Source organism: Theropithecus gelada, chromosome 7a (assembly GCF_003255815.1).
Source record: "Theropithecus gelada isolate Dixy chromosome 7a, Tgel_1.0, whole genome shotgun sequence".
Taxonomy (NCBI): domain Eukaryota; kingdom Metazoa; phylum Chordata; class Mammalia; order Primates; family Cercopithecidae; genus Theropithecus; species Theropithecus gelada.
The window spans coordinates 32,296,496-32,308,562 of NC_037674.1; the positions used below are offsets into that span (position 1 = coordinate 32,296,496).

The following is a 12,067-nucleotide window of genomic DNA, read 5'->3' on the forward strand; positions in this document are numbered from 1 at the left end:
ACATCTTCGGTTAACTGTATTCCTAGATATTTTATTATTTTTGTGGCTACTGTAAATGGGAGTATGTTCTTGTTTTGGGTCTTAGCTTGAATGTTACTGGTGTATATAAATGCTGACTTTTGTACATTGGTTTTGAACCTTGAAACTTTATTGTAGTTGCCTATCAGCTCTAGGAGCCTTGTGGTATAGTCTTTAGCATTTTTTAGGTATAGAATCATATGGTCCATGAAGAGAGAGAGCTCATCTTTTCCTATTTGAATGGCTTTTATTTCTTGCTGTTGCTTGATTGCCCTGGCTAGGACTTCCAGTACTATGTTGAATAGAAGTGGTAAGAGTAGGCATTCTTGTTCCAGTTCTCAAGGGGAATGCTTCCAACTTTTGCCCTGTATGATATTAGCTGTGGGTTTATCATGGATTACTCTTACTCTTTTGAGTTATGTTCCTTCAAGGCTTAGTTTGTTGAGGGTTTTTATCATGAAGAGATGTTGGATTTTATTGAAAGCTTTTTCTGCATCTATTGAGATGATCATTTGGTTTTTGTTTTTAATTCTATTTATGCGGTGAATCACATTTATTGATTTGTGTATGTTGAACCAGGCTTGCATCTCAGGAGTAAAGCCTATTTGATCATGGTGAAGTACCATTCGATGTGCTGCTGGATTCAGTTTGGTAGTATTTTGTTGAGGATTGATTCAGTTTGGTAGTATTTGTTGAGGATTTTTGTGTCTGTATTCATCAGTGATATTGGCCTGAAGTTTTCTGTTTTTGTTGTGTGTCTGCCAGCTTTGGTATCAGCATGGTCTTGGCACAAAAAAGACAATGGAACAGAATAGAGAACCCAAAAGTAAAGTCACATACCTGCAACCATCTGATCATTGACAAAGTCAGTAAAACTAAGCAATAGGGAAAAGACTTCCTATTCAATAAATGTTGCTTGTGATAACTGGCTATACATATGTAGAAGAATGAAACTAGACGTCTACCTATCAGTGTATACAAAAATTAACTGAAGATGGATTAGGGACTTTAATGTAATACCTCAGACTTTACAAATCCTGTACGTAAACCTAGGAAATACCCTTCTCAACATCAGCCTTGGCAAGGAATTTATGACTAAGTCCTCAAAAGCGGTTGCAACTAGAAGAAAAATTGACCACTGAGACCTGATTAGAGAACTTCTGGACAGCAAGAGAAATTATCAAGGGAGTAAACATACAACCTACAGAATGAAAGAAAATATTCACAAACTATGCATTCAACAAGATCTAACGTCCAAAATCTATAAGGAACTTAAATCAACAAGCAAATAACCCCATTAAAAATGGACAAAGGACATGAACAGACATTTCTCAAAAGAAGACATGCAAGTAGCCAACAAACATATGAAAAAATGCTCATAATCACTGATCATCAGAGTAATTCCTATCAAAACCACAATGAGATACCATTTTATATCAGTCAGGATGGCTTTGTTAAAAAGGCACAAAATAACAGATGTTGGCAATGCTATGGAAAAAGGGAACACATAACACTATTGGTGGGAGTGTGTAAATTATTTCAGCCATTGTGGGAAGCAGTTTGGAGATTTCCCAAAGACCCGGGAGTTGAACTACCATTTGACCCAGCAGCCTCACTACTGGGTATATACTCAAAGGAAAATAAATTGTTCTGCCAAAAAGACACATATACCCGTATGTCTATTCCAATACTCTTCACAAGAGCAAAGACATGGAATCAACACGTATGCTTATCAGTGGTGGATTGGGTAGAGAAAATGTGGTACACATATACATGGAATACTATGTAGCCATAAAAAGAACAAAATCATGTCCTTTGCAGCAACATGGTTGCAGTTGAAAATCATCTGTGGGAACTAATGCAGGAAAAGAAAACTATACCACTTGTTCTCACTTATAAGTGAGAGCTAAATATTGGGTACACATGGTCATAAAAATGAGAACACTAGACACTGGGTAATATGAGACGGGGAGGGAGGGAAAGGAGTAAGGGTTGAAAAATAACTACTTATTGGATACTATGCTCACCACCTGGAGGAGGGATTCATTTGTACTCCAAACTTCACCACCCAGTGTATCTGTGTAACAAACCTGCACATATACCCCCAGATTCTAAAATAAAAGTTAAAAAAAATTCAAATAACCCAAAAGAAGGCAGGAAAGGGGAAACAGGGATCAATGAGAAAACAAATAATAAAATGGTAGATGTAAGTTCTTATACATCAGTAATTACATTGAATTTTTAAATGCTGTAAACAAATCAATTATAAGAGTTTGTCGAGTACATTAAAAAAAACTCACTTTATGCTGTCTGTTGGAAACTTACTTTAAATAACGATGTAGGTGTGTTAAAAGTGAAAAGATGGAAAAAGATATAGCATGCAAACACTATTGGAAAGAAAATCCTAGTGGCTATATTAATAAATAAAGCAGACTTCAGAGCTAAGATAATACCCGAATAAAGAGGAACATTACATATTGATAAAAGAATTGATTTGCCAATCCTAAATGTGTAAGTAGCTAACAACAGAATTTAAAAATACGTGAAGCAAAATTTGATAGAACTTAAAGGAGAAATAGGGAACTCAATAATTATAATAGAAAATTTCAACATTCTTCTCTTACGAATAGAACTAGTAGAGAGAAATTACTAATGGTATAGAATGCTTGAAGGTGGTCTGGGCATGGTGGCTCATGCCTGTAATCCCAGCACTTTGGGAGGCCTAGGCAGGTGGATCACTTGAGGTCAGGAGTTCGAGACCAACCCGGACAACATGGTGAAACCCCCTCTCTACTAAAAATACAAAAATTAGCTGGTTGTGGTATCACGTGCTTGTAGTCCCAGCTACTAGGGAAGCTGAGGCACGAGAATTGCTTGAACCCAGGAGGTGGAGGCTGCAGTGAGCCGAAATTGTGCCACTGCACTCCAGCCTTGGCGAGAGGGGCGAAACTCTGTCTCAAAAAAAAAAAAAAAAAAAAGAATGCTTGAAGGAGACTATCAATCAGCTAAATCTAATTGACATTTGTAGTATGCCTTACCCAATAATAACAGAATATGCATTCTTTCCAAGTACACAAGGAACTCAGCATTTATAATTGAAGACTTCAACATTCTTTTCTTAGGAATAGATAGAACTAGTAGAATCACCAGGGGGCACAGAATGTCTGAACAGCACTAGATCTAATTGACCTTTATGGAATACTTTACCCAACAACAGCAGAATACACATTCTTTCCAAGTATACATGGAACATGCGCTAAGACAGACCGTATCTTGGTCTTAATACAAACCTTAACAAGTTGAAAAGAATTGAACTCATAAAAAATACGTTCTCAAATCATAATGGAAACATATTAGAAATCAGTAACAGAAAAATAACACAGAAATCTCCAAATACTTAGAAATTAGACAGCAGACTTCTAAATAATCCATTGGGTAGAAGAGAAAGCCTCATGGGAAATAAAAGAAAATTTTGAACTAAATGTAAATGAAGATACTAATGTATCAAAATTTATGCTGCCAGGCAGTATTTAAAAGGAAAGTTAGTGCATTCAGCGCTGTTACAAAACATGAAATACCTCAAATCAATAATCTGTGTTTCCTGCTCAAAAAATCTAGGCTGCAGGCTCATGCCTGTAATCCCAGTGCTTTAAGAGTTTGAGATGAGAGGATTGTTTGAGACTGGGGTGTTCAAGACCATCCTGGGCAACATAGCAAGATCGCCATCTATCTTTACAAAAGGTTTTTTAAAAAGTTAGCTGGGCATGGGTGGCGTGTGCCTGTCATCCCAGCTCTTTGGAAGTCTTAGGTAGGAGGATCTCTTGAGCCCAGGAGGTGAAGATTGCAGTGAGCCGTGATCACGTGACTACATTCTAGCCTTGGTGACAGAGTGAGACTTGTCTCTGAAAAAAAATGGGGAAAAAGAGGCTGGGCACAGTGGCTCCTGCCGGTAATCCCAGCACTTTGGGAGGCCAAGGCGGGCGGATCACAAGGTCAAGAGATCGAGACCATCCTGGCTAACATGGTGAAACCCCGTCTCTACTACATATACAAAAAATTAGCAGGGCGAGGTGGCGGAAGCCTGTAGTTCCAGCTACTCCGGAGGCTGTGGCAGGAGAATGGCGTGAACCTGGGAGGCGGAACTTGGAGTGAGTCGAGATCGCGCCTCCAGCCTGGGTGACAGAGCGAGACTCCGTCTCAAAAAAAAAGCGAGCGTGGTGGGGGGAAGACACTAGTCAAAGAATAAAATAAACCCCAGTGATAGGAGAAGTCAGTGAATTAAAAGCAGTAAAACTAGCCAAAATCAGTGACATTGAAAGCTGAGTTTCCTTTTTTATAGATCAGTAAAATTGATCATCTTTAGCAATACAGCAGAAAACGGGAAGACATAAAAAACCAGTATCAGCAACCAAACAAGTGATATCATTACAAACTCCACAGGAATTCTAAGGGTGATAAGGAATACTAAAAATCTCTATGCACGTAAATTTGACAACTTAGGTGAAACAGACTAATTCCTTGGAACAATAACTACCAAACTCACCTAGGATGAAGCAGATGATCTTGTATAGTCTTTTAACTATTAAGTTGAATTTGGCTGGGTGCAGTGGCTCGTGCCTGTAATCCCAGCACTTTGGGAGGGCAACATGAGAGGATCACTTGAGGTCAGGAGTTCCAGACCAGCCTGGCCAATGTGGTGAGACCCCATCTTTACTAAAAATACAAACATTAGCTGGGCATGGTAGTGCATGCCTGTAGTCCCAGCTCCTCAGGAGGCTGAGCCTCCCTTGAGAATCTTTTGAGTCTGGGAGGCAGAGGTTGCAATGAGCCAAGATGGAGCAACTGCATTTCAGCCTGGGTGACAGAATGAGACTGTCTCAATAAAAAAGTTGAACTCATAATTAATGAAAAATTCATAATTAATAAAAAACATTAAACTCCTGAGCTCAAGTGATCCACCCACCTCAGCGTCCCAAAGTGTTGGGATTGCAGGCATGAGCCACTGTGCCTGGCCTAAATTTCATTTCTTAATCAAAAGCTAAACTTTCTCATTTTTCTCTTGTTCATAACTAGGAGTATTCATTCACTTGTGCACTAGTATTTGAAAGACAAAACATATTTCCTGTACTCAAAGTCTGTGACCAACTTTCTTTTTGACCTTTTGTAATCTACTTCATTTCTTGAAATCTGTTTTGTTTAAATTTTAAAGACAGGATCTCTCTCTGTCACCAGGGATGGAATGCATTGCCACCATTATAGCTCATTGCAGCCTCCATCTCCTGGGCTGAAGCGATCCTCTCGCCTTGACTTCCCAAAGTGTTGGGATTACAGGCATGAGCCACTGTACCTGGCCAGAAGTCAGAAGTCTGTTTTTTTTAAAAACATATAAAATAAGGGATGATAATACATTTCTAAATAACACAGGGATCAACGAAGAAACCTCGAGAGAAAGTGTTTTAAACAAAATGAAAATAAAAACAGTTTATCAAAATTTGTGATACAGCAACAAAAGCAGTGCTTGGAAGGAAGTTTGTAGCATTGAATGTAGAAACTAGATGAAAGATTGAAAATTAACCATCTGAGCTTCTGCCTTAGGAAACTAAAGAAGTACAATTAAATCCAGTATGAGCAAAATAAAACATGATAAAAATTAAAGCAGAAATCAATGAAATTAAAAATAAGAAATCAGTGAACACAAAAGCTGGTTCTTCAAAAACATAAAGGATGATTTTTTCCATTGCCACTTCTCAGAGTCTCACTTTGTTTTTATTATTTGTGCCTCCTTATTAATGATTTCTAGTTCTGCACACCAAGCCTGATAATTTTCGCCACTGAGGTATGATCTGTGTCAAATTTACCATTACCAGGGCTTGGCTCCTATTTCTTTATTTTAGTTTTTCACTGCTGAAATTCTTTCTTAGTGCTTTATTTTGCAGGTGTCCTGTTTATTAGGACTCTACAACCATTTTTTTTCTAGAAATAAATTTTACCTTTCTTTTCTATAATTATTCTAGTGCTTTTATTTTTAAATTTTTAAAATTTATTTTTTATTTTTTATTTATTTATTTATTTATTTCGAGACGGAGTCTTGCTCTGTCACCCAGGCTGGAGTGCAGTGGTGCGATCTCGGCTCACTGCACCCTGTACCTCCCAGGTTCAAGCGATTCTCCTTCCTCAACCTGCTGAGTAGCTGGGATTATAGGCATGTGCCACCATGGCTGGTTAATTTTTGTGTTTTCAGTAGACAGGGTTTTGCTATGTTGGCCAGGCTGGTCTCGAATTCCTGACTTCAAGTAATCCGCCTGCCTTGGCCTCCTACAGTGCTGGGATTTCTAGTGCCTATTTATATTTCATTGTCCCGGAATTCCACAAATTGTATTGTTTTTTGTAGGTTTCACAGATTTGAATACCAGCCTGCAATATTTCAGTAAGCATTTCCACCAAAAAGGACATTCTCCTACTTACCCTGCGTTATTATAACAAAGAAAATTAACGGCAATTCTCTGACATGATTTCTATTTACATTCCCGATTGTTCCCAAAATGTCTTCCATAGATTTTAAAAATATTCATTGGATTTGATTGTTGCATATTTTAGTTTCTTTTCATTTAAAATAGTTTTCCTTATACCTGATGTTTCAGAAAGCAGAGCACCTGTCTAGGGATGTCTCACATTCTGGATTTGTCTGACTTTCCTTGAAGGGTCATTCATGTGTTCCATACTCTCCAATTTTTCCTGAAACATTAATTTTTTTGTCAATAAAATTTCTTAATTGCTGTTATATATAATCACATCAATAGGACATACTTTTGAGTTACTGGTTCTTAGTTCAACCTGCTTCCATTGTTTATTCTAGAGGTTGTCTTTTTTGTAAGAGTTCAAGGTGAAAGCCACCAGAGAAGGATTGCCACTGTCTTTGGAAAGCTATAGGAGTGAAAGAGTCCAGATATGGAAGGTGTTACAACAACCCTTACATAACTGTCTGGATTGAAGGAGAACATGAAACTTTCTAGAAAGAGAGAAATCAATAAGCCTTGAATTTGGATTTGAGATGATAGGTATTTTGAAGTTGAGAAGCTTATCTCTTTCCCTAGTTTTTTTAGTATAGCTTTCATTTTCCATGTTCAGAAGTCAGCGACTGGAGCACAAGTGGTGACCTGTGCTTACTTGCTCTAAGAGTAAAACTGGGAGTTGTCTCAACAGGCAAAGACATGATGGTGATTGTGTTGTGTGTGCCAGATGAAGAGATGGAGTGGGAGTTGTTTTTGGTATAGTCACCTGTTCCACATGCCCCATGAGAAAACAAACACTTCTTGCACATTTTACTCTCCAGAAAATTGAGAACACAAAGGAATAACCAAATATGCTTTAAAAAAAAACCTTCTGTGTTTCCTCCCTAGGCGAGTCCCCTTAAAATCATACTCAGTCACAATGTTTACATTACTTACCATATAAAGTGTATTAAAACAAATACAATGCACCTAACACATATATCTTCGTATTCATAAACCTGAGATTTCTTTCTGTGTAGTGACTTCTACCCGTGTTGACTGACTGTAATTAATTGACTCCTTCATGTATTTTTTGACACAATACAGAGTACTGAGCTAGCAAAAGACAGTTATCAGTCAAGCATGTCATTTCTAGATTCCCACATAAATATATCCCAATTCAAAAAGAAAACTAAGTGACTTGAGAGAAGTTTCTAAAAGCTTTCCTTTTGACTGATGAGCTGTCAATCGAAAGGGAGACTTAGTTTTCATTCTGTATGTCTCTGTAAAGCTTCACGTTTAAACAGATGAAGCAGACAGTCTATGGCTGTTCTCATGCTGTACTGCTGTAACAGTTTGCAGGCAATGATTGATTCAGATGAATCCTTTACATACTTGCACCTGGAAAACCAACAGATGATATGAATTCTGCATCTGAGAAAAGAGGATCACTTTTAAAATCAGTGAATTGAATTTACTGGTAAGCTGAGAGTTTACGGTTTAAAACTACTGTACATCTTTCATAGTATGCCACTACTAGGTTAACAGCAAACTTAGAAAAATTCATTCTTCTACAAGAGGAACATGATCATTTCCTAAGGGCTTTTACGTGAGAAATCTAACCAACATTTATTCATTTCTGAAAACTTTTTCTGCAAATGCCCACTTTCTGTGGGTTGAGGAAATCTGGAGGTAATGTAACACAGGGTAATGGGTAACTTTGGTGGCTTCTCAGTCAAGGTAGTATGGTCTACAAAGTTGTCATGGACACCAAATTAGTTAATACTGAACCACTGTTCCTAGGGGAAATACAGGGTTAGGTACCTGTGAGCATCTGGTCACAGCATTTTTGTTAACTGATCAATACATAAACATGTTTTATGTGTGTTTCTGTTTAAAGACATATATTGTTGATTCATTAACATTGAGCTCACAACAAAACAATAACTCATTCCTGAACTAAGTTTGTCTAACACAGCTATTTTCTCCATAATGCACATTGTAGGCTTCTTGTGCTTGAGAACACTAGGCAGCACTTAAAATGACTTGGGGGCCATGAAATAGTGAAATAATCAACAGAAACACAAAAATGCAAAAAACGTGGCACACAATAGGCTGCAGAAAGGACTCTTGTTTACATTATAAGAGCTGAAGCAAGAAAGCCTACTCGATGTCTGCTGGGAATGTGCATATTTGGTGACTCAGATTTTTTGTTATCCCGTGTGTGTCTGCAAATGACTGGAAGGCCCAGCCACTGTACAAATAAATTTCATTAAATAGGCAAAGTTGCATATATTGAATCCATGAATAATGAAGATCAACTGAATCTAATGGTCCTTGGGTACCTGTGCAGACTGAAGAGGGAAGCTAGTGTTCTTATTTGTTTCCTGTGCTTTCAACTTCTTCTTTTCTCCTCAGTACTTGGTTGGTCTCATAGCAAATTTAAAATCAAATAGAATGTTTTCTTCAGATTCCATTTTGTAAAGGTTTGTTGGCTCAGGCTTCTTATATGGCAGTGCACCAGTCTGCCTTCATTTTGAGGGATAGATGGGCTGTTGACCTTAACTGAAGAAAATTGGTTTTGTTCTCAGTGATGTAATTTCTATAAAGATCGACTCTCACTTTAAGTTAAGATAAACTTTTGCCTTTTTTCATATAATTAATTTTAGCTGTATAATTATTCTCTTCTCTCCTGAGAATATTGATAATTAAAAATTGAGCTAAAGAACCTAAATGTAGGTCTTTACATTTGTTCTTTTCTCTTTTTTCTTTTCTTTTCAAGACGGAGTTTTGCTCTTGTTGCCCAGGCTGGAGTGCCATGGCACAATCTTGGCTCACTGCAACCTCCACCTCTCGGGTTCAAGTGATTCTCCTGTCTCAGCCTCCCGAGTAGCTGGGAATACAGGCATGCACCTAGCTAATTTTTTTATTTTTTATTTTTTTATTTTTTTGAGACGGAGTCGCTCTGTCGCCCAGGCTGGAGTGCAGTGGCATGATCTCGGCTCACTGGAAGCTCCGCCTCCTGGGTTCACGCCATTCTCCTGTCTCAGCCTCCTGAGTACCTGGGATAACAGGTGCATGCCACCATGCCCGGCTAATTTTTTTGTATTTTTAGTAGAGGCAGGGTTTCACCACGTTAGCCAGGATGGTCTCTGTCTCCTGACCTTGTGATCCACCTGCCTTGGCTTCCCAAAGTGCTGGGATTACAGGTGTGAGCCTCCGCGCCTGGCCCCAGGCCCCAGGCCCAGCTAATTTTTGTATTTTTAGTAGAGATGGGGTTTCAACATGTTGATCAGGCTGGTCTCAAACTCCTGATCTCAAATGAGCTGCCCGCCTCGGCCTCCTAAAGTGCTGGGATTATAGGCGTGAGCCACCGTGCCCGGTGTTCATTTCTTAAATTGTGAGTTTACATTCAGTTCTCTAAGTTTTCAGGAAAATTTAGAAATTCATTCTGATCTTTAAAGTATTAGCTATACTATATGCAGTTTTAGAGGACTGTTTTTTCTTCCATTCATTGAAATCATTTCATGTTCAAAACTTTGTGCCTGAGGGAGAGATACCAGCCAAACACTATGATATGAATACCTCTCTACTACTATTTTTAAGCATAGTCCTTCCTTCTAAGACTTATGATCAGGGTGTCATTATTAGAAAAGCATTATTAATTGACACTTCCTAGTATTTCTGGGTGTTCTTAGGTATTCTTTAAATAAAAATAGATAAAGCAACAAAAACTATGGTGAAATATTTGGAGAACACTTGATTAAACAAAATTAAATTGATTTCCTTAGCATACCTCTTTAATACTCATGTACCTTTTTTAATCTCCCAGAAGAACTCTAGTATTGCATGTATTATATAAACACTGCACGTGTTTCCTAGATTTATATGATCGTGGTATTTTTTGTGAGAGAGGTAGCGTAAGGGATCAGTGATCTATGGAATAAACTTGAGGAAATGCAGACTTAGCCTTCCTTCAACTGTCTCCCATAGATCTCATTTCTGTTGTTTTATCAAAACAAAATGAACCTGTATCCTCCTCTATATAACAGCCTTTTGAGTATTTTATTTTTAAAAAATTTATTTTAATTTTTCCTTTTTTGTTTTTGTTTGTAGACAGGGCTTGGTCTGTCACCCAGGCTGGAGTGCAGTGGTGCAATCATGGCTCACTTTAAGCCTTGGCTTCCTGGGCTCAAGCGGTCCTCTTACTTCAGCCTCCCCAGTAGCTAGGATTACAGGTGCACACCACCATGCCTGGCTAATTTTAATATATTTTTTTGTAGAGACAAGGTCTCACTATGCTGCTCAGGCTGGTCTCGAACTCCTGACCTCAACCCATTCTCCCACCTTAGCCTCCCAAAGTGCTGAGATTACAGATGTGAGCCACCACCCTCAGCCTGAGTATTTTACAGAAGCTAAATAGTACCCTAAGCCTTTTCTTTTCCAGGTGAAAAGTCTGTTGCCCTTCAGTGGATTATTATACTCTTATTTGATAGACCTTTTTGCCAAACTTACTGTATTTTATTGGATATACTGCTATTACTTTTACTAGACTGTAAGGTCACTTATGACAAGGGATGTCTAATTTTTCTGTGGTTTGCAATGTCTCATAGCACCATTCATGTACTATGTGCTTAATAATAAATTGAGCTGAACACTTTTATGGTTTTAATTTCAGTATATTATTGCCACAAAAAGTACAAGGAACCAGTGATGTATTAGATATTTGGAATTTCATGATGAGATTAGATAAGGTTTTTATTCTCACAGACTATACTTATTTTTGCCAGAAATCATGACTTTGCCAGGACTGGCTTTGTTTTAAGATGGCTATTAATTTTTTTTTGAGATGGAGTTTCACTCTTGTCACCCAGGCTGGAGTCCAGTGGTGCTATCGTGGCTCACTGTAACCTCCACCTCCCGGGTTCAGTTGATTCTCCTGCCTCAGCCTCTCGAGTAGCTGGGTTTACTGGTGCCCACCACCACATCCAGCTAATTTTTGTATTTTTAGTAGAGACCGGGTTTCATCATGTTGGCCAGGGCATGGTGGCTCATGCCTGTAATCCCAGCAGCAGTTTGGAAGGTCGAGGTGGGTAGATCACTTGAGGTCAGGAGTTCGAGATAGCTCTTGATTTAAAATAGCTTTCCTTTTAAAAGTGATTGGCTGGGTGTGGTGGCTCATGCCTGTAATCCCAGCACTTTAGGAAGCTGAGGAGGGTGGATTGCTTGAGCTCAGGAGTTTAAGACCAGCCTGGCCAACACAGCGAAACCCCATCTCTACCAAAAATACAAAAAATTAGCGTGTGTGGTGGCATGCGCCTGTGGTCCCAGCTACTTGGGAAGCTGAGGTGGGAGAATTGCTTGAGTTAGGAGGCAGAGGTTGCACTGAGCCGAGATCGTACCACTGCACTTCAGCATGGGTGACAGAGTGAGACCTCATCTCAAACAATAACAACAGCAACAACAACATAATGAGGTATGGCAATTAACAAGCTAGATAAAGCATATTTGGCACCATGTTAAGTAGATTTTTTTAGGTAAATACTTTGAGGAATTAC

At 38.6% G+C, this 12,067-nt stretch overlaps 1 protein-coding gene across 14 annotated transcripts in view; it reads left to right on the forward strand.

Annotated features, from left to right (window-relative positions):
* TCF12 (transcription factor 12) overlaps positions 1-12,067 on the forward strand; it is a 376,442-nt gene that overhangs the window by 78,024 nt on the left and 286,351 nt on the right. The window contains exon 4 of one of the 14 annotated variants that reach the window (XM_025389605.1): positions 6,410-6,445. The exons of the other annotated variants lie outside the window; for them this stretch is intronic. Coding sequence (XP_025245390.1) covers positions 6,410-6,445 — 36 coding nt within the window. The remainder of the gene's footprint in view (positions 1-6,409; positions 6,446-12,067) is intronic. 14 annotated transcript variants of the gene reach the window in all.